Source organism: Tamandua tetradactyla, chromosome X (genome assembly GCF_023851605.1).
Source record: "Tamandua tetradactyla isolate mTamTet1 chromosome X, mTamTet1.pri, whole genome shotgun sequence".
NCBI lineage: Eukaryota > Metazoa > Chordata > Mammalia > Pilosa > Myrmecophagidae > Tamandua > Tamandua tetradactyla.
Window position 1 is genome coordinate 156,475,113 of NC_135353.1, and position 26,672 is coordinate 156,501,784.

The following is a 26,672-nucleotide window of genomic DNA, read 5'->3' on the forward strand; positions in this document are numbered from 1 at the left end:
TAATGTTTGAGAGAATATCAGGGGTTTCCCTGGTGGGAAAGTTTAATAGTTCCATATTTTGTCTCCAGTCCCTCAAGGGTCTTTTCCAATACTTTTTAATTATCTGTGTAACATACCCTGGGATGCATCTGGGTATTACATTAAGCTATACAGAATTACAAACCCTCATTCCCATTCTGAGCCCCATGTGTTTGGGTTGTTTAAATGTTCTATCCAGACAGATTGAGTTAGATTATGTGCTACAGAAAACTTAGGTTTTGGACAAAAGAAACCTCTCTTCCTTTGGTCTCATCCAATAGGTGAAGTTCTAAAATACAGACAATGTCACCTTACCTGTGTATTCTGATTTTCCTTAGTCCTGACCTATTGGCTTTGTTCTTATCTTTAATCTGTTTTTCGGTTTCTTTAACAGTTGTTGTATGTAGCAATGCTGACTTTCAGAGGCTCAGAACTCCAACTCTGAGTCTTAGAGTTGGAATTTAGTACCCAGAGTTTCAGGGTGATACCAGGTTATACACATATAGCATAGCATCTCAAAATCTATAAATAACATTTACAGCTCTGAACTAAATGTGACTGCTATAAGAGTTTACAGTCTAGGCCCCAATTTTCTTATAAGTATTCTTAAAAAGAGACCATATGCTATTTGTTCTTTTGTTTCTGGCTTATTTTTCACCACATAATGTCTTCAAGGTTCATTCACCTTGTTGCATGCCTCACGACTTCATTCCTTTCTGCAGCTGCACAATTTTCCATCATATGTATACAATACAGTTCACTATTGTACTTCTCAGTTAATATATCCTTCAGCCACCTCTACCCATTGGGTATCATGGATAATGTCCAAAGTAAGCAATCCCTGTCTCACATTATCTTCAGTTGTACAATCAACACTCTCCAATTTTAGGCAATTTCCATTGCTCCAAAGAGAAAAAATAAATGATGAACATACCCTCACCAAATACAAAATCGAAACCTCCCCTTAACTTTTGTCCTCCCCTCCCAATTATTTACTGCTGGTATTGCTGTGGTACTGTTGATGTCTTCCTGTTAAACATAGCAGAGTCACACTTTAATAAATGCACTGGTGAATACAGTTCCTGAGAAGATATTGTTCTTATCAAAATAAGGCAGAATATGTTTTTAGAGAAAGGGCTTCAGTAATTTAATTTTAAAAACAGAAATATAGGAAGCAGATGAAGCAACAGGGGCACAGGCAATTTAGCAATCAGGTTTTCCGACAATTTAATAAAGGGCACATACATATAAAAAGGGATGAAAACGATAAGCCAAATCTTTCTTATACAGAATGTAGAGATGAACTTCGAATATTTTCATTGCGTTAGGATTAGAAAGACGGTGACTACTAATAAATAATTTAAGTTTCTCCAGCCCTGCTATTGCCTATACCAAAGGTTTGCTTGCATTAAACCTCTGCTTAATTTCTTCCTATTGAAGATATCTGTTGGGGATTGAATCATGTCCCCCACAAAAGGCATGTTCAGGTCCCAAGCCCTCGTCCTGTGGGTGTGAACCCATCTGTCAATAGGACTTTTGAGATGTTATTAGTTGAGGTGTGTCCAAACTGTATGAGGGTGGGCTGTAATCCAAAATGGGTGAAGTCCTCATAAAGTAAAGAAAATTGGACACAGAGCAGTTAGAAGCTGGAAGTCAATATAATTTGGGAGAGAAAGTAGAAGATGCCACCATGTGTGCTGACGTGACAGAACAGCGAAGGAACCCCAAAGATTGCCAGCTGGCCAGAAGATACCAACCATGGGAGGAAGCAAGCCTTCTAGCCTCTGAACCTGTGAGCCAACTCATTGTATGGTATTTGTTTTAACAGCCAGGACACTAAAACAGTTGTTTTTCTGCTTATTTAAGTTTGAACCTTCATCTTAGACCATTTCAACATTCCCTGATATGTGGTATGTATCATACAGACGATATGGTCAAATCTCTTTTAGTATTTGCATACTATTGGCCTAGTTTTTCTATTTTTGCCTTAAAGTCTACTCGAATTTTGCATCAGCATTTATTTATTCATTTTTTGAAGGATTCAAGAACAATCAGAGCAATTCGCTTTTGCACAGTTCACCAATGTTCAGATACAATAAAAAAAACTACTACCTTTAATTTTGCTTTTGTTTATTACTGCAAAAGGTGTGTATGGAAATAACTAACTTCATTCTGTATTGTAGAAATTGGCTATGTTCTGCGAGGTTTTATTTATTTTATTTTTACATTTTAGTCTCTGGTTTCTGAATTATGATTTAAAAAGCACATCATACCCTCTAAGTTAAGGTGATCATTGATGCAAAAACTACAGCCAGCTTTTAAAAGTGTTGTAGAAACAGAAGGCTGGTCAATGGTTTACTTCCAGTTAACATAAGCACATTGTATTATTTTCAAACAGAAGTTTTAAATCAGCTTATACCCAACTTCACAGCAAGGGATGTGATGTCTTTCTCGCGTTTTCTGTTTGCTACGTTTTGTCCTGGGAGATTCATGGGCGATTTTAGGGCTATTTTTATAGCACCCCCCCCCCCCCCGTGCGACCTCCATTTGCGAAATTGGCTGCAACCTGGGCGAGGGGTATCCGGCAAAAGGGACCCCGAAACGGACCCCCGAGGGCGCTCCCGAGCACTTTCGAGTAAGTGAGCAAATTATGTCCCTCCACCCCACAGGATTAATCTGCAGTTCATGTTAGCTCAAGTCTGGGTTTAAAGGAACAACCAAATCCAGAAAGCGGAACTAGAAGGGGAATGCGTGAAACAAAACTACGGAGAAAAAAGCTGTTTCAAGGTATATGCAGCAACACTTGAGCTGCTTTAACCAGCTGCTTCTCCCCTGCTCCTCGAATTTGGAGTTTTAGGACAGCGCCTGCTCTTTGGATACATGGCCAGGATGGGCGGTGGCCAGGATATGAAGGCGATGGCGAAGGGAAGCGGGATGGACACTTGACGCGGACCCCGGTGTCTAACTTGGGCAGTCTTGGGTGCAAGGAAGCAACTAGATTTTTTGGAGGGCGTGGAACTGGGGGAACTGACAAGGGCTTTCCTGGGCTCGCAGTCTTCTGCGCCGAGACACCCGAGGGCGTCTGCAGCAGTCGCCTGGCGGCCGAGCGCTTCCGGCTCGCGACTCAGCACGCGGTGGCGGTCCTAAGGTGTGCTACCGACAACCGCAGTGCACGCGGGCTGGCCCGGCCGGGGGGCGGGGCGGCGGCGGCGGTTGCGGGGCATGCGCGGCTTCGCGCGCGGCTTCTCAAACATGGCGGCGGCGGTGTGAAGTCCGTTGCCGGCTCGCGGGACTAGTGTGACAGAATTTCGCTTCTTTGGACTCCGAGACCCGAGGTGCGTGGCGACTCCGGTCTCCGTGAGGAGGAGGGAGGCGGAGTTGTGGCGTCCGGTCCCCCGGCCGTTGACCGTGGGCGGGCGGAGGGGAGACTTCGGCTGCGCGTCCCGCTCGAGGAACGCCCCCTCATTGCCCCGCGGGGGTCTCGTTTTAGCTCGGCCCGGTGCCCTCTTCTCCCACCCATGAGACTTTTGCGGCTTCCCTGCCCCGCGTAGTGCCCTCCGTGGGCACCCCGAGGCACCTCTGGCGACGCCCCTCCTTTTTTCCTGGGGCCCCTGTCGCCCGGCGCGGGCCCATGCCGCCCGCGGCGTTTGGGAGCCCTGCGGCTCTCCGCAAGCGGCGCCCTTTTCCTCAGCGCGGACAGCGCCCTGTAGCGCATCCGCCCCCCCCCCCCCCCCCGGGGGCTGGGACCGGGTAGGGACCGGGGCGGCGGTGAGCGGCCCGAGAGCTTCGCGCGCCAGGGTTGGGGAGCAGGAATGACTTTGCGTGGTCTGGATTGTGAACGCCTTGGGCTCCTTCCGGGGACTTGTGAGGTAAACTTTCGGAGTTTGGGAGGGAAACGTCAGCTCGGAAGGATGCGCGGATCCCGGTGCCAGGGGCGCGGCAAGGCCTCGCGTGAGGGGCATCTAAAGTGGGGGGCAGCGGACTCGCGGGGCTAAGCGGGAGGGGAGGGCGCGCCCCGCTGGGGTGACGAGGCGCCCCGACTCTCCTGAGGAGCCGCGAGGTGGCGGCGGCGGCGGCGGCGTTCCCTGGCGGTTAGACAGCGAGCGGCTGAGGACCATCGCTGCCTAATTTAGAAACAGCCCCGAAATGGTTCCTTACCTTTCTCACTTTTCCCCCCTGCTTGGTGGTTGTGCTCATCCTTAGTATGGAGAGCCACTGGTAGAACGGGTAGGCAAACTTTATAGATTTTGCGCCTTAAGGTTTCGAGTGGTGAACTGTGTAGCTTACTTGTTTGCTTTTTTTTGCTAATGTTTGGGCAGTACAGGTTTTTAATTTCAAGTTCCCAGTTAGGTCTGTTGAAGCCTTTTAATGGGTTACAAAACATCTGTCACGTTACAAAGTATGATTACACTTTAAAATTTGCCTCTATTTTGAAGAATTAGAAAATTAACATTTATGATTTACTTGTAAGGTGACTTTAGGACAACATCTCTAGAAAGTGAATGGGTCGATTAGTAGGGGTGGAACTGAGGCAGGGAAGTAAGTAACTCGCTTGTGAGCATAGTATTTACAAAATTGTTGGGGATGAGTTTCTTTTCCCAAGCAACTCTAGATGTTGCTGCATTTTTAATGTCTCCAGACTTATTCATGCTTATGTTTTGGGAAAGGGCCATATTATAAAAAGATGTATGTCGTTTATGGAGTGCAAATTCCAGTGACAAGATACTATAATAATAATTCATAGACAACACTTTTGATTTATTTTTCCGTAGCAGTGCTTGCGAATATTCTTTAGTAATGACAATTTTTGCCTTCCTTGCCATTTTTTTTCTTAATTACTCACTAAATAACATATTTCCAACTATGAATGTTCTTTCAGGCTGTTTGTGTTTGCTATGTCTGTTGAGAAGAATGTGAAAATAAGCTTTTGTAAATGAGACCAATTGAGATTTTTGAGAAAGAAGTACATCATGAGCATTCACCTCATGCCTTGTATAGGTTTTGCCATAGCTTTAGCCATAACTTTCAAAACAGTCTGATAGAAAACAACACATAATCAAACATCATTTAAAATGGCTTTTAAATTTTTGAATAAACTTCATAAGTATCATGCAACCTTACAAGCTTCTTAAGGGTTGTATATGTGTTTCCCTCAGAGAATTTGATTTGCTTTGGAAGTTGTATTTAATGTAATTGAACTACATGTGTGAAGATCCTTTAAAGGTGATAGTGCCATAATATGTGCAGAGAACATTGAAGACAGTCTTAAAGACGTTGTGTCAGTTTTTCCCATGAGGGGGGTTGGTCAGTCTTTGTGATTTTATTGTTCAATCATGCATCTTTATTAAGTGCTTATGCTATGTATCGAATAGAGTTCAGTTCAGGGAACATTTATTCAGAGCCTACTAAGTGCTGGGCACAGTGCTAGTTTCGGAGTGTTTTAACTTTTCTGAATAAACAGTAGTTTATTCCTGAAAAGTTCAAGGTTCTAGCTAAGAAAATCAGTATGAATGTGAAACAAGTATTCCTTTTAGTTAAAGGGCAAACTCAGGGAGTCAGTACTTTTGTCATTATTCTCTAAACAAAATTCTTGGTGCAACTGAATTATTATTTCTGACTTGTGTGATATTAATTTTTGTGTGATATAAATTATACATTTGTATGAGGGATTATTTTCTGGGTCAAATAGATAACGTATTGGTTAGCCTAAAGGGAAAAAATGAGTTACTAGCACAATTGAAATCAGTGTGTGCTCTGGAGAGTGCTTTTTTTTTTTTTCCCCCAAATGCTAAGCAACCTTACTTTCTATGACCAAGTATTTTAGGCTGGAACTGGACTTTTACCTGATATTTTAGGACACTTTTATTCAAAATACTGAAAAAAATCTCTTTGCACTTAAAAATAGCAAATAAAGGTTATGATGGTCAGCTATAAGCCAGATGTCACTCTCATTTTCTTTTGGGTTTGTTCCTTTTTAGCTGCTTGCCTGTTCCTCCCAGATGCTTCCTATCGCCCCTCTTCCTGCCCCTGTTCCCTTTGCTGTTGGTGTCTGTTTCCGCATCAGTGAAATGATCAGGGTAATCCTGTGTGCCTCACTGAGGAATAATTGATGATGGTAAAGTGCCTTGAAAAGATTGAGTAAATACCAAGTCTTTTGAATGAGGTGACGTTACCACCTTGTTCCATTTAGGGAGCTTGCAACTTCCAATGTTTCTAGGCTCTCGGGGGAGAGGGGAGAGAGAGGAAGAAAATTTTACTTTTATATTTTACCACTGCTCTCTTTAGGTTAATGGAAATTATTATTGTAACTGGAACATTGGTGGATGCAAGGGATCCTCTGCTATTTGAGTTATGAGTCACCTCTAGTCCTTTTTTGCCATATACTGCCCTGTCTGCCACCTTTTTTTCCCTCTGTGCCAGATGGATTCTCATTCTAGTCCTGAATGGATATCTGAGGTCATCTCTATTAGTTCCCCTCCCCTAGGAGTCTCATTGCCTCCTCATAGTCATATTTCTGTTGTTTTTTTTTTTTTTTTTGATATACATGATCTGAACAAACTGAGCTCTGCCAGCTATCCATGTTAGAGCCATGAGGCTATGGTATGAAGACTGGTCTGGCGTTGCCAGCAGATGTTTTGTTGTTTGAAGTGAGCAAAGCACCCCTAAGAATTTTAGGAACATTATTAATGTCTGGGAAGAACTACTTCATAATACCTCAGAATTTGAAGTGACAAATTTTGGTGATTTTGAAAGAAAGTTTACTCTTCCCTAGTTTGGGGTCAATCTGTAGGATTCCTTTGTTTTGGGGAAATGGATTAAAGAAAGCACTGTCATTTATATTAAAGTTTGCTGATATATTTTGGTGAAAAGTTCTCCAGGCTCTAGCTTGCTTGGGCTTTGGTTACTCTAAGCTTAGAAATGCCTTTTCTGAAGTGATGCCATCTCATTTTTTTAAAAGATAGCAGAGGTGGTGGTTCTTAAAGTGAAATAAGTTGAGAGATAATTTCAGAAACCATTTAAGTTTTTGAAAACGTGCATATGTTCTTTGGTTTTCATGAGTAAGGCATTTTTGCTTGTTTTGTCTTTATGCTGTCTAATATAAGTAAAACTTGGCCACCTTAGAAACAACGACACTGGTGATTTTTATGTTGTGATTTCTACTAAACATGTGTTCCTAAACTTTTCTCTTATTTTTGTTTTTGGGGGCATATGATGGAAAGTTTGAATAAAAGTGAAAAATTTGAGGCTCCTACAGCAGTTTATGTGATTGTGCTGTTCAGCTTTATTTTATGTTCATCTGTCCTAAGCTAGATGAATTTCTTATTTCAACCAATGAGTTAAAAACAACAACAACAACAAAAAAAACCAAATTAGCTTCTTGAGTCTTCCTATGAGTAAAGACCTGGGAAACATTTGAAGACAGAGAGCATTTGACTGCCTATTACTTGTGGCCTGTGTTTATGGCTGTGGCTCTATCTCTTCCTAAGTTTATAGGAGCAGATTGTTGTAAGAGCGGAAAGAGTGCGCTCACCGCTTGTGGTTATGTGCCATTGTAAACTTTGGAAGGGACAAATATATTGCAATCATAGGGCATGCATTGAGGATGCTTTCTTTTCCCAGGGAAAAGCTGGTGGGACTCTTTGCTTCTTGTTTTTAGAATACAAGAATTTTCTCCACCTATTTCCCATAAGAATTAACTGTATTGAATGCCAGGTATAAAACAGCTCCATTTGTTAGGTATGAATCTTGGAGCCTTGACGTAGTTTTTTTAAGTGTGTGTATTGACAAAAAAAGTCCTTATTTTTTGTTAATATTTGGTCACTTTTTCTACTTTTCGTCAATTTTAGCTGGCTTAAGATTTTGATTATTTATTTAGTTTTAAATTAAGCAGTGAGTCAAATATGTTTCTTCCCTTCAGTTCTCTTGCTCTCTAAATACGGTTGGAAATGTGCCCAACCGGTATGTCTTTATTTTCTTTTGAAAGATTTTAAAAAGTGTTATTTGGAATATTTTCCAATATACTTTTAAAGTTATTTGAAAAGTAATATAATCAATATTATTTGATTTTTTTTTATTAACTTGGTAGCGTTTCATAAATCTGTTCAAATGAAGCACATTGTCTTTGGTGGTCATTAAAATAATTAAAATGTAGTACTCATTAATGATAAGTACATTTACATATTGCTTGGATTTAGATTACTTTAGAAACTGATTTGAGATTTTCTGTGTTGAGATTTTGAGAGGTTGCAAGAAATATTTAAATAGGTAATTTACTGATACCTGCCTCGTGTTTGAAGTATTATAAGGGATGTTTAGTTTTCTGGGCACTTCAGATTGTGGTTTATTGCCTCTTTTTTTGTAGTCTGTTGTCTAGCAGGGATTGTTGTTGTCATCATTCCCATTATTTTTTGTAGTGCTGGTGTTAGAAACCATAAATCTAGACTGCTGTGATAATAGGAATAGGCTGAAACCTGACCCAGTTCCTTTGTCAAAGTATCGCACCATGAGCTCCCTGTAGTAAATTGACATGCCCTACCATTGACTCCAGCCCTTCACAAAAGGTGGGCAGCAGGTCTTTGGGCAATTAGCCTGTGGTGGTATTTTAAGGCTTTAGGAATTTATAACTATAAACTGGTATTTTGGCAACCCTTGACTTGTCTTTCATTTATCTGTTTTCTGATATAACGTACTTAACTAAATATTTAGTATATAGCTTTCACATAAATCATTTAAAAATTACAAGTGATTATTTTATTTTATTTTTTTTTGCATGGGCAGGCACCAGGAAATGAACAAATTATTTTAACTTGTAGGTTATAGTTTTTTATATACTTCAGTTAAAAATTCTTGAAAATAGTTAAGTCTTCATCGTGGGTTTGTTTTTGACACAGAACAAGATTAATTTATATTTATCGGAGCACTAAAGTTTAGTGTTTTCTTCTGAAAACACTAAAGGTTATGACATAACCTTTAAGGATATGTCATAAAATAGAAAATTTGATTATGTACTTGAGTTAATTGAATAGGTACTTGAAAAATCTTAAAGTGATGAATCATATCTAATTCAACAAGTTATATATGGCTATGCAACGAATATATACACTTTCTCTATCCTTAATAATGATAATCACCATCACTAGAAGCAAAATCTTAGGTAAAAAGAGCCAGCATCTCATTGTCAAAGAAAAATGTATAACTATTGTGTATTTCATTGAAATCAATATGTGGTTTTACATTTAGATATAGATATTAAGTGCTCCTTGAAATAATCAACTTTTTTTCAATTAAAAATGAAAAACTTAGATGTTGTTTTATGCATTAACTCTTACCTTCCAAATCATCCTCTTGCATATTGACCGAACAATGAAGAAGAGCTCTTTTGTTTTGTTTGTTGTTCAAGTCTAAAACAGTGCCTATAACTAGATAGGCTAAAAAAGAAAAATGAAAATCTTTCTACCTGTGCTATTTCATTAATAGTCTCTGGAAAATTATGCATATGTATGATCTCATCACTTTAAAACTACCAGCAAATGCTTGTGAACTTTTTTAGCCTTGAAACTTCTTATACTGTTGATATACTCAAGGAGATAAAATGAATTATTTTTGCAATTGGATTATTTTGTGAGTAGAGATTGTCTTGGTTTAAAGCTCATGTTTTAGTCCCAGTTGTTATAGAATTGGAATTTATAAATTGAATTCTGGCGCGGCATATATTCCTAGTTGTTCCTTCCCCTGAAAAAAAAAGAACTACCTATAATAGTAATCCACTTATACTGAGCTCTCGAATATCCTAGGAAGATATCGAACTTAGACTCAAAAAAGAAATGAAAGATCTATTAGCTGTTGGGAAGAAAGGAGATGGGTCTGGGGAGCTGTCTCAGATCTCACAGGATTTTCTCCTTGGTCCAGCGTGTGTAAATTAAGCAGCAGATTAGAAATTGTAGGAAAGAACAGAGAAGAATGACAATGACAACCAAAAGAAAATCTCACCAAAACTTAAAAAAAAAAAAAAAAAGCAATGACCTGGGTCTATTTGGTTTAGATAAAAGTAGCCTGTAGCTCAGTAAATATTTATTTACACATTCAACAAACACTTGGAGGGCCCTACTCTGTGATAGATGCTGAACTAGTTGTTCTGGAGGATAGGAAGATGAACCAGACATAATACTGCTCCTAGGAGTTTATTGTCTAGCCAGGAAGATAAGGCATGTACAGAACACAACAGAGGTAATTTTAGCATAATGGTTAACCTAAGTTCAGATCTAGCTGGATGAACTTGGACAGGTCTTTGAACCTCAATATCCTTTACTTCCATATGGACATTGATAGACACTAATAATAATAACATCTACTTTCCAGGCTTTCAGTAAGCTTTAGATAAGAAAAACGTATATAAAAGTCTTACTAGGGTATCAGACACGTAGCAAGAGCTCAGTAGGTGACAGCTCTTAGTATTTTTATTATTACTGCAAATACCAGCATCATTAGACCCCTTGTTTCATTACATTATTTTCTACTGCCCTCAGGGTTCCATCTGGTTCAGGGTGCATGATGCGTTGTAGGATAATCTCCTTACTTCTCCCTTTCAAAGTGTGTACAGTGTATCGGAACCTGTCTTTTGGCATCTGATAAACCTAGGTTTGAATGATTTTTCTTCCACTACTAGCTTTCTGATCTTGAATAATCAACAAAACTTAGTAACTGATAAAATATTGGACAAAGGAGGAGGGAAGTCAAAGATGACTTCTAATTCAGAAAGATGGGGAATTTGTAATGCCAGTTAAAATAGGAAGCAGAGGAAGAGGAGCTTTTTGGAGAGCAGAGGAGTTTGTTTTTTTAAAATATGTGAGCAGATTGTGAAGCCACTGATGATTGGCTGCACTAGAAATTTTGGAGAGAGGTTGAGGCTAGGGATGCCTATCTAGGAGTTATCTGCAGAGGGTGTTATATCAGCCATGAAATAGAATGGGATTCTTGTAGACTCTAGAATCATAAGGAAGAGACTGAGTGACTACAGAAGATTTGACTAGGACAGAAGGTGGAAGTTATACAGAAGGATAATAGGGGTAGGACAGCCAGGGAATAATGTGTGTGTGAGGCCAAGACAGAAGAGTGTCTAGAATGAGGAGACACTTGTCACGAAGGGCTTCTGAAGTGTCAAGGAGAATGAGGACTGGAACATTGAAATGGGGTTGGGTAACTGGGAAATAATTGGGGCCTTGGAAAACAGTTATAGTAGAAGAGGAAAGGTAGAGGCCAGATTGCAGAAAGTGAGGTATCCCAGCAACTCTTTTCTCCATATTGTGGATGTGAGGTATTGATATTTTGGTGTATTAATGGATTGATTTTTATTGTCATAACCCTGGTCATTGGAAAACGTTAGTCATTCTGGTTATATATATAACATATAAAGAAACTTTTCTACATTGATAAAAATTAGGTGTTGTCTCAAGATCAGATCCCTTTATAAGCACTTTACTCTTTCAAAAATTGGATTTTAGTAACTCTCCAATGGGAAATTTGGTGAACAGGTCTAGTAATGAATGCTTATATTTGGACATTATTCCCACCTTTAGGACTTTGACAGCAAACCTTAGTGGGGACAAATTTATTTTAGTTTTACATCTTTATTTTGTTGATTCTTCTGCCTCTTAGGTTGAGATTCTATGACTCTGTGTATTTTGTGACATCTGACCAATGGCCTAAAATTGAAAAGGGCCCTGGGAGATTTCTTGCTGTTAGACTTGTTTTGTTCCTGTCCTTGTCAAAATATTTACCCTTATTTATTCAGTTCATGGTTTCTAATTAGTGATTCAAGGTGTAACTAACCTTATCTTATAAAAAAAAATATATATAAGGGCCTTATAGACCTATGAGGTTGCTAAATAGTTCTTTAAAGCGTATTTTCCTCAACAAATTGTAGGATTTTCTCCAGAATCAGATAAGAGCAATAGGAGTTTAAGGCTTAATAATGTCACCATTAATCGCTATTCTCATTGTTTAGTGGTATTGAGAAAATGATTTAATGCAATGCAATACTTTTCAAAGCATTTCTTGATCTCTTATCAGATCTTAATTTTATAACAAGATACAATCTGCAGAGCAAGTGGGTTTTGTATAAGATTCCAGACTTTCAGTGCTTGTTCAAAGTCTGCTAGATAAAAACTGCTAGACTTTAATGTGGTTTTTTGGTAAAAGAAATACCAAAATTAAAATAGTGCTAACTTTTTTCCCCCTCTATTATTTATGTTGAAATATATAATTTTTTAATGCAGTAGAATTTATTTCATATATGTATCTAGTAAAATAAATTCTGCTTTTGATGCTGGTAAAAATGAAGTTTTTTTTTTATTAATTAAAGAAAAAAAAAGAAATTAACCCAACATTTAGAAATCATTCCATTCTACATATGCAATCAGTAATTCTTAACATCATCACATAGATGCATGATCATCATTTCTTAGTACATTTGCATCAATTTAGAAGAAGAACTAGCAAAACAACAGAAAAAGATATAGAATGTTAATATAGAGAAAAAAAAACCTATAGCTCAGATGCAGCTTCATTCAGTGTTTTAGCATGATTACTTTACAATTAGGTATTATTATGCTGTCCATTTTTGAGTTTTAGTATCTAGTCCTGTTGCACCGTCTGTATCCCTTCAGCTCCAATTACCCATTATCTTACCCTGTTTCTTAACTCCTGCTGGACTCTGTTACCAATGACATATTCCAAGTTTATTCTCGAATGTCGGTTCACATCAGTGGGACCATACAGTATTTGTCCTTTAGTTTTTGGCTAGACTCACTCAGCATAATGTTCTCTAGGTCCATCCATGTTATTACATGCTTCATAAGTTTATTCTGTCTTAAAGCTGCATAATATTCCATCGTATGTATATACCACAGTTTGTTTAGCCACTCGTCTGTTGATGGACATTTTGGCTGTTTCCATCTCTTTGCAATTGTAAATAACGCTGCTATAAACATTGGTGTGCAAATGTCCATTTGTGTCTTTGCCCTTAAGTCCTTTGAGTAGATACCTAGCAATGGTATTGCTGGGTCGTATGGCAATTCTATATTCAGCTTTTTGAGGAACTGCCAAACTGCCTTCCACAGTGGTTGCACCATTTGACATTCCCACCAACAGTGGATAAGTGTGCCTCTTTCTCTGCATCCTCTCCAGCACTTGTCATTTTCTGTTTTGTTGATAATGGCCATTCTGGTGGGTGTGAGATGATATCTCATTGTGGTTTTGATTTCCATTTCTCTAATGGCCAGGGACATGGAGCATCTCTTCATGTGCCATTTAAAAAAAAAATTTTTTTTTTATTAATCAAAAAAAAGAAAAGAAATTAACACAACATTTAGAAATCATTCCATTCTACACATGCACTCAGTAATTCTTAGTATCATCACATAGATGTATGATCATCATTTCTTAGTACATTTGCATCAATTTAGGAAAAGAACTAGCAAAACAGCAGAAAAAGATATAGAATGTTAATATAGAGAAGAGAATTAAAATAATAATACTAATAAAAATATATATATATATATAAAAAAAGGAAAAAGAAAAAACAAAAACAAAAGATACAAACAAACAAACAAACAGACAAAAAACCATATTTCAGGTGCAGCTTCATTCAGTGTTCCAACATAGTTACATTACACTTAGATATTATTGTGCTATCCATTTTTGAGTTTTTGTACCTAGTCCGGTTACACAGTCTGTATCCCTTCAGCTCCAATTACCCATTATCTTACCCTGTTTCTAACTCCTGCTGGTCTCTGTTACCAATGATATATTCCAAGCTGATTCTTGAATGTCGGTTCACATCAGTGGGACCATACAGTATTTGTCCTTTAGTTTTTGGCTAGACTCACTCAGCATAATGTTCTCTAGGTCCATCCATGTTATTACATGCTTCATAAGTTTATTCTGTCTTAAAGCTGCATAATATTCCATCGTAGGTATACGCCACAGTTTGTTTAGCCACTCATCTGTTGATGGACATTTTGGCTGTTTCCATCTCTTTGCAATTGTAGATAATGCTGCTGTAAACACTGGTGTGCAAATGTCCGTCTGTGTCTTTGCCCTTAAGTCCTTTGAGTAGATACCTAACTGTGGTATTGCTGGGTCGTAATCCATTCTGCCATTCTATGTCTTTTGATTGGGAAATTCAGTCCATTAACTTTTAGTGTTATTACTGTTTGGATAATAGTTTCCTCTACCATTTTGGCTTTTGTATTATATATATCATATCTGATTTTCCTTCTTTCTACACTTTACTCCATACCTCTCTCTTCTGTCTTTTCATATCTGACTCTAGTGCTCCCTTTAGTATTTCTTGCAGAGCTGGTCTCTTGGTCACAAATTCTCTCAGTGACTTTTTGTCTGAGAATGTTTTTATTTCTCCTTCATTTTTGAAGGACAATTTTGCTGGATATAGAAGTCTTGGTTGGCAGTTTTTCTCTTTTAGTAATTTAAATATATCATCCCACTGTCTTCTAGCTTCCATGGTTTCTGCTGAGAAGTCTACACATAGTCTTATTGGGTTTCCCTTGTATGTGATGGATTGTTTTTCTCTTGCTGCTTTCAAGATCCTCTCTTTCTCTTTGACCTCTGACATTCTAACTAGTAAGTGTCTTGGAGAACGCCTATTTGGGTCTGTTCTGTTTGGGGTGCGCTGCACTTCTTGGATCTGTAGTTTTAGGTCTTTCATAAGAGTTGGGAAATTTTCAGTGATAATTTCTTCCATTAGTTTTTCTCCTCCTTTTCCCTTCTCTTCTCCTTCTGGGACACCCACAACACATATATTTGTGCGGTTCATATTGTCCTTCAGTTCCCTGATCCCCTGTTCAAATTTTTCTATTCTTTTCCTGATAGTTTCTGTTTCTTTTTGGAATTCAGGTGTTCCATCCTCCAAATCACTAATTCTATCTTCTGTCTCTTTAAATCTATCATTGTAGGTATCCATTGTTTTTTCCATCTTTTCTACTTTATCCTTCACTTCCATAAGTTCTGTGATTTGTTTTTTCAGTTTTTCTATTTCTTCTTTTTGTTCAGCCCATGTCTTCTTCATGTCCTCCCTCAATTTATCGATTTCATTTTTGAAGAGGTTTTCCATTTCTGTTCGTATATTCAGCATTAGTTGTCTCAGCTCCTGTATCTCATTTGAACTATTGGTTTGTTCCTTTGACTGGGCCATATTTTCAATTTTCTGAGCGTGATCCGTTATCTTCTGCTGGCGTCTGGGCATTTAGTCAGATTTCCCTGGGTGTTGGACCCAGCAGATTGAAAGATTTTTCTGTGAAATCTCTGGGTTCTGTTTTTCTTATCCTGCCCAGTAGGTGGCGCTCGTGGCACACGTTTGTCTGCGGGTCCCACCAGTAAAAGGTGCTGTGGGTCCTTTAACTTTGGAAAACTCTCGCCGTGGGGAAGGTTTGCCAGCCGAAGTGGCTTGGAAGAGTGCTAGCCGGCCCAGGGTCCAAACGTGGGAAGGGTCGCCGGCCGCCGCAGCCCCGGGGAGCGCCCGCCCGAATTTCCTAGTCGGCCCGGGGTGCCAGTTGTGGCGGGAGTGCGCCAGCTGCCGCGGCCCGGGAGAGTGCACCGTTCCCAGCTGGACCGGGAAGTCACGTGTCTGGAAGGGACCCCGTCACCGTTCTCCGCGGCCTGGGGATCTCCGATCTGATTCTCCCAGTTGGTCCGGGGGCCGCGCGTGGGGGGGTTGCCAGCCGCCGCAGCTTGAGGGGACCGCCTGTCCACTTCTCCCAGCTGGCCCAGGAAGAAGGAAGGGAGGGACTCCAGCCGCTTGCCGCCCCGGCCCGGGGAAGCCCGTGCCCCTCGGCGATCTCACCGCAGTGGGTTCTCCTAGCCAGTCAGCCGTTCCAGGTTGGGGTACGCTGTCTTTTTGATCTCTGTCGTGGCTCCGGGAGCTGTTCTGTATCGTTTCTACTCCTCTAGTAGCTGTTCTGGAGGAGGAACTACGATCTGCGCGTCTTAGTAAGCCGCCATCTTCTCCGAAAGTCCCAAAAATGAAGTTTTTGATTATTTTTTTCATGTCAATATTTTCTCTCCCATGTAACATGGGAAACTATTTTAAGGGTCTTATTTGAGTCTTTCTTAAAGTGCTGAAACAGTTTCTTGAGAGGAAAATTAAGCTTTTCTGCAGTTTCCTCTGCAGACTACCGCTGTGAAATTCAGGTGTGCTTTTATTTCTAAAAGAATGTTAGGCCCTTGAATTTTTCTGGATAGATGTTACTGTGCTGTTTTTGTGACTGATATGTAAAGTGTAGAGATATATTCTTAACCCTGCAGTATATCTTTATTTGAGACACCCTGAGGATTCGACTCTGAATTAGTCGATGCTATCCAACATTTACCAACAGGTCATGGTAATCACCTATTCCTTTAACTCCTATAATCTCTACACTTTCGTATTTTTGTATTGTGACTGAAAGATGTCGGGTACATTGTAAGATAGTTTAAGAGTACACTTGAACCTTTTCTTTATTTTTTTCTTCAAATTATAACCAAAGGTAGTTTCCATAAAATTAGCCAATATTCCTTTATGTCAAGAATGACAAAAATCCTTGCTAGTGTTCAGTCCTAGGAAAATCTTTCCCACTGAACTTGTATGTACTTTTATCTTCTAGTGAGACTTGAATAACCCAAGTGTTTTCCTTTTTGCCTTAGCTGCTAGGAAGCCCAGAGAAAAATTAATCATTCAGGTTGAGTACTAAGTTTTTCTCAAGTACCTAGTACATTATTATTTGCTCTTTTTTAATTAAAAAAAGAACACCTCCTCACTTTTAAGTATATTTTTATATTGGAGCTATTGATTCTTTTTTAAAATAGCAAAGTATAAGACAAAAATTATGTAAAAAATGGTGAAAAGTTTTGGGGATTAAACATCCTAAAAAATTAATACTTGATAAATATAGTCATGAACTTTAAAAAAATAACTACCCTTAAATCCTAGTAAATGGATTTTCATCTACCTTGATGTTTCTTATTTTTAGATTGCAAAAAAAGCAATAACTTTTGTCTTGTTTTGAGTGTTAACCTTTAAAATAGTGGAGTTTCTCCTTAAGGCATGAACTTTTAAAAGGCATGTATTACTCATTGTTCAAGTTTGTTTTAGCTAAAAAGGTTGGCTTTATGAATTTATAATATGGGCAGAATTTGGTTCGAGGATTATTGATATATAGAATTTGGAAAGTATACATTTAAAAGTGGTTCAAATATATATTTTATATGGTTTTACATATACGATTTTTTAAAATTGGAAGGTTATACACCAGAGATTAAAACCATGTATTGCTTGATGGAGAGCTTATAGGTGATTTTTTTTCTCGTTCTTTTTACTTATCTGTATAGTCTCTCCCTTCCCCCTCCCTCTCTTATCCTCTTCCCCTCCCTCCTCTCCCTCCCTCTCCCTCCATGGTGAATGTGTAAAAAAGAAAAAAAGCCCACCAATTTCTAGGATTCTACAAAGGCCAAGTTGGTTCACAAAGGGCCAGAAGTTATTTTCAATACTAGTGAATCCGAACTGAAATAATATGTCCATAAATAATTACCTCACCCAGCATGGGATGATGTCAAGTTTCTTTGGGCTTTAGTTAGGACCTGTAAGTTTTCTGATAATGCTGATTATTAAATGGCAGTTTCTTTTTCTGGTAATGGTATCTGATCAACTCAATAAATATATTAATTTAAGAGTAACTTAAACTTAAGAGTTTCTGTCTCTTTAAACAATACTTTTTTAGTGTATACCTTGGAAGAGAACAACTAACTAATGCTCACGAATCAAAATAGAATAATATTAAATTATATTGCAAATGGAAAATAGTTCCATTTACAACGTAATTAATATTAAATGTTAATGCTGAAATTCTGTCATCTCAGGGACAGATGGAGTGGGATAGGGAACAGTCTTTGTCTTTGAGCTTCCATTTTGGGATACTGTGCTAGGTGCTCTGCCTACACTATCTCGATTTAATTTTCCTGCCTGTATTTTGAAGTGTAGGTGATATTAGCCTTAATTTACATATGGGAAAATCAAGAATCAACCAGGGAGATGAGGTATAACTTATAATAGCTTTAAACACTTGAAATAGGTCTTCATAATTGAGATGGCATTATAAATAATCATCTCAGCATAAATTGTTTCTTTAAATCTATGTAATTTGTTAACTTATTTTTAATGTGATAAACTGCTATTTCATATATAGAATTTCTTAATAATACAACAGAATTTAAGGGTCATTAAAAAAAGAACTTGAAATTCATTTCTCCCCTCAGAATGAAAAGAGCTTTTATCTGATTGTTTAGTATATGCCATTGTAAAGAATTCCAATAATACCTAAAAATAAAAGGAAGAAAATTATAGTCTACCATCCTGTGATTCATAAAGAAGGGTCACCAATATAATTTTGAATTACTTTATGCATACTTAGACACTTGGGATTATATCAACCAGGATATATTTATAAAATGCATCCCCCAAACACATACCATCATCTTTATCCTTTCAGGTAAGGCTTATTAGTGACCTACTATGTGACCTATATTTTTCTCCATGCTTATATAATCTTTTACTCATTATCCTATACAGACATATATATACACGTATAGCGAGGTTTTAGTCACTAGTCACACTCAGTAGTTTGAATACTTTTTACATGCATAGCATGTGCTAGCTGTGGGAGAATTACAAGGAAGAGTGATGTGTAGCCCATATTTTCAAGCACTTTACAATTTAGGAAGAGAGGTGGGCGTGTAAACAACTTGTACTGTACAAGACGTGCTTTGATAGCTGCTAAATGCAGGGTGGAAATATAACCTGAGAGCCTTGTAGGGTAGCTCCCAGGGACAGAGTCCTTGCCTTGTTGATTCTTGTGGGCATAAACTTCTTTTGGGCATAAGCTAAATGTCTGTAAATAAAGTCATGTGCTCAAATGAAGCAAAAACGATTTTTCTGTTGACTGATTTATTTTTTTATTTTTTATTTTTTTACATGGGCAGGCACCGGGAATCGAACCCAGGTCCTCTGGCATTACAGGCAAGCATTCCTGCCTGCTGAGCCACCATGGCCCACCCTCTGTTGACTGATTTAAATGGATTAACTCCTGTAGTTTGAGAGCCTGGTCAAAAAGCAGTTTATATGTTTGAAAGTTTTCTTTGAAATGGAATTATCCATTCTCCCACCTGGGAATTTAATTGTCTTTTTTCTTTAAGGTTTGGACATTTTGAATCAAGGAGAGGGCTGTGATATTTTCCTGTACAGTTTCCTCGACAGCTTGAAGTTTTAGTTTGTGTAGTTAGTGCTACTTTATAACAGAAATATTTATTTGCTTAAAAGTAAGCTTAAGCATTCAGTTTGCTCTTAAATCTGGTTTGCAACAATAACTTGAGTGAGAATCTACATGTTTGCATATGCCAAATATAAACTTTGGATAATAGAACTATTGGGGAGAATCAGGAGTGAAAACAAATTTTCAGTGATATATGAGTTTTAGAATATTTGGGGAAAATTTTAATTAACATTTGGTGAATATTACAGAATTTTCAGTCAACGGTCGAGTTTGAATTACCTTGTACTTAGCACTGTTCTAGATGTTACAGAATATATATGTATATGTATATGTAGAAACTAAAACATGGCCACTGTTATACTCTCTTAAAAGGGAAACTATATCAATTAATATTGAAATGATATTAAAACATGGAAAGTACAGAGCTAAAGAGGGGAAATAATAAAGCCTGTCCATAGTGAAAGAAAGGAGTTTAGTGCAAATGATTTTGATTTTATGAAGACCAGGAAAGAATCCTTAAATTACACAAGGATTTGTGTGGGCACAAGCTCATTTTTTTTTTTTTTAACATGGGCAGGCACCAGGAATTGAACCTAGGTCTCTGGCATGGCAGACAGGAACGCTGCCACTGAGCTGCCATGGCCCACCCCTGAGCTCACTTTTTATGATACCTTCAAATAACTCACTGCATTTGAACACCATGATGACTAAAGGGGAAGACTTTCCTAAACAGTTTGAGTCGTTTTTTTTTTTTGTATATATATATATATATATATATATATATCTGAGTCTCAGTCTTTATTTGGCATGGCTTTGGGCCTTACACAAGGATGTATCGGCTAAGTGGTGCTGAATGACTATGATATTAAAAAGGAAAAGTTTTCAAACTCTGAAAGAGGTGTTATCTAATGTGACTAATCTCAAACTAAAGGATCTTGAATTCTTTCCTGTCTTTGTTTGGGGATATGTAGAATACTTATTTTATTCCTTGATCTGTGGTTCTACCTCTAAAATAAGTGTTGGATTCCAAAGCACTGATTTTAAAGTTAAGAATATTAGTTTTGTGTTTAAGTGTTAGAATTCTGTTCCTATAGAAATATTTGTTTTAAAGATGATTATAAAATTTTACTTTTATCCATTTGAGAATACTATTTTTTATAAATTAAAATAGTCCAAATATTACATTTAATTGGTTACATAAATGAGTTTCTTATTTGTATGACCTGGTGACAGTATTTTTACTCTTAATATTTGGTATAGTGTAGGTATCTGTTTATAAGAAACTACCAGTTTTCCAAAGTAGTTGCACCAATTTATATTCCTGCCAGAGGTGAGAGTTCCAGTTGCTCTGTCTCACCTATCTCCTCACCAACATTTGATATTGTCAATGTTTGTATTTGTAATTCTTTAAGTAGTGGTATCTCATTGTAGCTTTAATTTGCATTTCCCTGATGATTAATGATATTGAGAATCTGTTCACATGCTTCTTGGTCATTTGGGTATCTTCTTTGGCAGAATGACTGCTCAAATCTTTTGCCAATTATGTTTTTAATTGGTTTTTCTTTTCTTCTATTTTTTTTTGAGTTGCAAGAGTTCTTTATATATTCTGGATATAGGCCCCTTATCAGAAGATAATGTGTTTTGCACATATTTTCTCCTATTCTCTGGTGTCTTTATTTTCTTAACTATCATTTGGAGAGCAGTTGTTTTCAATTTCAATGGAGTTCAATTTATCAATTTTTTTCTTTTATGCGTCTTGATTTTTGTGCCATGTCTAAGAAAGCGTCATCTAACTCACAGTGATTTTTCTTTTGCTGTATTCTCTATCTAGAAATTTTATGGTTTTAGGTTTTATGTTTAAATCTATGATCCATCTGAGTAATTCTTGTGTAGGTGTCACTTTCTGTGATTTTTGCATATAGATGTGTTCCAGCACCATTTGTTGAAAAAAACCTGTCTTGTTTGAATCACCTTGGCACCTCTGTTGAAAATCTATTGAAAATATAAGACCTCCTATAGGAAGTCTTTCCTGACTCTGTTCTGTTCCATTGATCTCTATGTCTATCCAGTACCACTCTGTGTTGACTAAATAGTGCCTTTGGATGAACAGAACATTTAATTAGGATGAATTTCAGCGTATCAATATTTTCCTTTATGGTTAGTGCTTTTTATACCTATCTAAGAAATCTTTGAGTACCCTAGGATCTTGAAGATGTTATCCAGTGTTTTCTTCTATAATTTTAGCTTTATATTTAAGTCTGTGATGCATCCTGAATTATCCTGAATTATTTTAATGGTGTGAGGTAGGGCTGAGGGCTTCTTCTTTTTTTGGTTGTTGCTGTTTTTAAAAAAATGGGTATTCAGTATTTTTGAAAAGGCTTCCATTGAATTGTCTTGGTGTCTTAGTTGAAAATCAATTGACCATATATTTGTGGACTTTTGGTTGTTTCCTCTGATCTAATTTGTCTATCTTTGTGCTAGTATCAGGAGTCTTGATTCCTGTAGCTTTATCCTGAATCTTGAAATCAGTTTATGAAAATTCTCCAGTTTTGTTCTTTCTCAAGATTGTTTTAGGTGTTCTAACCCCTTTGCATTTCCACATAAAGTTTAGAATTAGGATTTCACTTTCTACAAAAAAACTTGCTAGGATTTTGATTGGCAGTGTGTTAAATCCATAGATCAGTTTGGGGAGAATTGACATCTTAAGAATGTTGAGTTTTTTTAACCCAGGAAAATGGTACATAGATTTATTTATTTAGTTTTTCTTCAAAGATATAATTTTAATAACCTCTATACATATTTCTACACACCTTCCAGTATGACAAAATCACTTAACAAGTGGAAACAGTTGATTCCTGCTGAGATTTAAGATTCACAGTTTTGGGGTAGAGATTTGAGAAAAGGAATGGTAACTACTTTGAGTGACCAATCCCTCAGTTGATTGTACTGAATCCTTTCTTATAGCAAGGGGGCTCATTTTACCTTTTTGTTCTTCGATTAGAGTTAAGTGTCTTTGTTCCCTACCTGTGTAGCAGCACATCCTCTTTACTGTCTACCTGGATTTAGCATCCTCTATATATTTTACTTTCTTGAGCCATGAAGCGCTATAGTCCTTCGTTGACAGAAAACATCCTAGCAGAGGTATCAAATAACCAGTCGACTTGGTTATTCCAGTCTGATTTTCAGAGGAAGGATCTGGAAGGAGGAAGTTGTACTTTGTGAGTAGTCTGTGTTTAGGTGGTTTCTGAGGCCATGGCCTTTGAGAGACTATAGGGGAAGATTAGTACCCAGAAGAAACCCGAGGAACTCTAACATTTCATAATCAGGTAGAAGAGGAGGCAGGAGGCTCTTTAGCCTTTACTCATTTTGTGTCCTCAGCCTGAAATTCTTCTCTCTTCCTTCCCTTTGGATTGGAATTCTTATCATCCTTAAAGTGCTGCTTCCTTTGCAAAGCCTTCTTTTATATTCACAGAGTTCATTTCCCTTCTATCTTCCCACAGAGCACCACTCTTAACTAAAAGTGAGGAGGTGATGCTTGAATTTAAATCTGTTAAGTCAGAGATACAGAAGGCTCTCTGGGTGGCTTTATGAACATATTCTTTATAGGCTTCTTTTTTTTTTCTTTAAACTTTTTAAAATTGTATGATACAACATACATACAAAGCAAAGAAAGAAAAAAGCAGTAGTTTTTAAAGCACTCTTCAACAAGTAGTTACAGGACAGATCCCAGAGTTTGTCATGGGCTACCATACCATCATCTCGGATTTTTTCTTCTAGCTGCTCCAGAATATAGGAGGCTAGAAGGAATAAATATATTTTTATCAACAGTCTTCACAGACTTTTTTTTTCCTTTGGGAAAAATAATGTATATATATAAAAGCAATATATTTTAAAGCACAGCACAGCAATTGGTTGTAGAACAGATTTCAGAATTTGGTATGGGTTACAGTTCCACAATTTTAGGTTTTTACCTCTAGCTGCTCTAAGATACTGGAGACTGAAAGAAATATAAGTATGATTCAGCATTCATACTTGTTTGTTAAACCCTACCTTTTCTGTATAACTCCACCATCACCTTTGATCTTTCTGTCCCACTCTTTAGGGGTATTTGGGCTATGGCCATTTTAACTTTTTCATGGTGGAAGGGGCTGTCAGTAATATGGGGTAGGGACATGGATCTAGCTGATGTTCTAGAGAGGCTGCCCCCTCTAGGTTTCATGATATATCTTGTCCAGGGAGCAATCTGGAGGTTGTAGGTTTCTGAAAAGTTACCCTAGTGCATGGAACCTTTGAGGATCTTGTATATTGCCCTAGGTGTTCTTTAGGATTGGGTGGAATGGTTTTAGTTGGGGTTTGGCAACTTATGATAGGTAGCAATGTCTAACTGAAGCTTGCATAAGAGTGACCTCCGTAGTAGCTTCTCAACTGTATTTGAACTCTCTCAGCCACTGATACCTTATTTGTTATACTTCTTTTCTCCCTTTTGGTCAGGATGGCATTGTTGATCCCACAATGCCAGGGCGAGACTCATCCTTGGGGGTCATCTCCTATGCCACCAGGGAGACATTCACCCTGGATGTCATGTCCCACATAGTGGAAGGGCAGTGATTTCACTTGCAGAGTTGGGCTTAGAGAGAGTGAGGCCACTTCTGAGCAACAAAAGAGGTCCTCCAGAAGTAACTCTTAGGCATACCTATAGGTTGGTTAAACTTCTCCACTACCTACATAAGCTTCACAAGAGCAAGCCTCAAGATCAAGGGGTTGGCCTATTGATTTGCATGTCCCTAATGTTTGATACTGTATCATGGGTTTCCCCAGTGGTAAAGTTTAATAGTACCATATTTTTTCTCCCAACCCTAAAGGGACTTTGCCAATACTTTTTGATTATCTGCCTAATAAAATCTAAGATGTATCTAGGCATTACATTAAGCTATACAGGATTAAAGGACCTCATTCTTATTCTGAGCTCCCTGTGTTTATATTGTTTAAATGAGCTATCCAGACAGGTTAAGTTTGATTATGTGCTACAGAAAATTTAGTTTCTGGACTAAATAAATCTTTCTTCCTTTTGTCTCAAAGGGTAGGTGAGGTTCTAAAATATAGACAATGTCTTCCTTACCCCTGTGTTCTGAATTACCTTAATCCTGACCTGATTGGCTTCATTCTTATCTCTAAATACCAGGTTATACATATATAAAAGAGATCCATATGTTTCTTTTAAATAATAAATTGCCCTCGATTATACACATCATCTTGTTTGTACTACAGGTACACAGAATAATGGGGTGGTAGCTATTCTTTTGCTCTATTAAACAGTTTCATGTACATACCTCTTATAGAATTTGTATCACATTTTGTTTATATGCCTATTTCTGACTAAACTAAGCTCTTGGAGGGTGAGGCTTGCCTATTTTTTATCTTTATGTAGAGTGCCTGGCATATTGAGGACATGCAGGGAGAGTTTGAAGTAATGAATAGTGGCTCAAAATAAACAGACCTTCTAACAGGTTTTGTTAGAAGACTTGACTCTTGTGGGTATTACAATTTTCACCAACAGTCGTGATTCTTTGAGAAGTGGGCTTCTGAAATAGACCTCAGTTTGGACCCCAACTCTCCTTTACCATCAGCTCTTTTTTTTTTTTTCATTTAATTTTCTTATTGATATATAGTTCACATACGATAAAATTCAGCCTTTTAAAGTATAGTTTAGTCGTTTTTAGTATATTCACAAGGTTGTACAACCATCACTACTATCTAATTCCAGAACATTTGCATTACCCCCAAAAGAAACCCTGTTACCTACACCACCAGCAGTTACTCCCCATTCCCCGTTCTCCTAGCCCCTGGTAACCATTAATCCATGTTCTGTCTTTGAATTTGCCTATTTTGGATGTTTCGTATAAATGGAATAAGATGATATGTAGTTCTTTTTGACTGGCTTCTTTCACTTAATGTAATATTTTCAAGGCTCATCCATGCATTACTGCATTCCTTTTTATTGCCAAATAATATTCCATTGTATAAGCATACCACATTTTATGTATCCATTGATGAGTTGATGAACATTTGATTTGTTTCCACATTTTGGCTGTTATGACTACTGCTGCTATGAATGTTCATGTACAAGTTTTTGCGTAAACTATGCTTTCCTTTCTCTTGGACATGTATATACCTAGGAGTAGAATCGCTGTGCCATATGTGACTTTGTGTTTAACTTTTTGGGGAACCACCAAACTTTTTTCCTAGATGTGTCTTTGATTCTTATCATTTTTAATCAAAGGAAAGAGATTAAAATGATCTGATCCTATAACTGATTGCTAATACTACCCTACAGAAGTGTGCTAAAAAGAGGCATTAATTGGCTCTTCTTCCTGTAGGAAAGGACACCAGAAAGGGATACCATGGGGCAAACAGTGAATGAAGGTAAGATTTACTTGTCCTAAAGGTGAACATTTTAGTTATTCAGCTGGAAAGGGTATCACATTGTGTATTGAATTTTTGAAATAAAGCCTTTAGAAAAATAGGATGTGTTAGATGCATAGAATTGGAATTTTAGTACTGAAATAGATATTAAAGATAGTATTATCTTTTCCTAGTTTCCTAAATGAGAAAATTGAAGCTCAGGGAGATTAAGTTGAATAGGTCATATAACAATCTGTGACAAAGCCAAGATTAGACTTTAAATCTTCTAACACTACATGAGTAATTAAAAAATGCTTTATCCTATTCTGTTCTAGTGAAAAGTCTTCTCACTTTCTCATATATATGTTACATTCAGTAACACTCTGCTTTTGTTGTATTTTCCTTTCCATAATACATTCTTCATACCTCTGCTTTTCTAATTCCTGTTCTTCCTTTAAGACCAAGTTCAAGTCCTCTGTCTCTTATGACTTTGTCTCTGGTTGAATGCTGAAAGCTGTCCTCCACTGTTCTCTAATTTTGTCAAGTGTGTTAGTTTAGTGTAGTCTCTGTAACTAGATTCCAGGCTTCTCTAGAGCAGGAGCCACACCTCTACAGTTTCACTTTTCCTGTTAGAAAATCTTACTGTAGAACTGTTTAGTAAATATACACATGTACTATCTTTATACCAGTTAAATCAATTAAATAGAAAGCAACCCATATATGTCCCTCAAGTGTTCACAGAAAGTAGATCTGCTACCCTGAATGGTACACCTGGCATCATACGTAGATCCTTCTGTAAGAAGCTTGTCTCTTGACAGTTAGAGCATTAATAAGGGTAAAACAGCAATGCTTTCAAACATCTCAGGTATATTTAAATCTATGAGTTCATTATCATACTAAAAAACAAAAACCTTATTTGTCATTTGTGGAGAA

At 37.6% G+C, this 26,672-nt stretch overlaps 1 protein-coding gene across 2 annotated transcripts in view; it reads left to right on the top strand.

Annotated features, from left to right (window-relative positions):
* Window positions 1-3,255: 3,255 nt before the first annotated feature.
* Window positions 3,256-26,672, top strand: part of SCML2 (Scm polycomb group protein like 2) — a 126,784-nt gene continuing 103,367 nt past the window's right edge. Inside the window, exons 1-2 of one of the 2 annotated variants that reach the window (XM_077145680.1) lie at window positions 3,256-3,353; window positions 25,715-25,760. In XM_077145680.1, the coding sequence (XP_077001795.1) occupies window positions 25,739-25,760 (22 nt within the window). In that variant the 5' untranslated portion in view covers window positions 3,256-3,353; window positions 25,715-25,738. Of the gene's footprint in view, window positions 3,354-4,131; window positions 4,246-25,714; window positions 25,761-26,672 lie in introns of those variants that run through there. The other variant, XM_077145681.1, reaches the window with a different exon arrangement.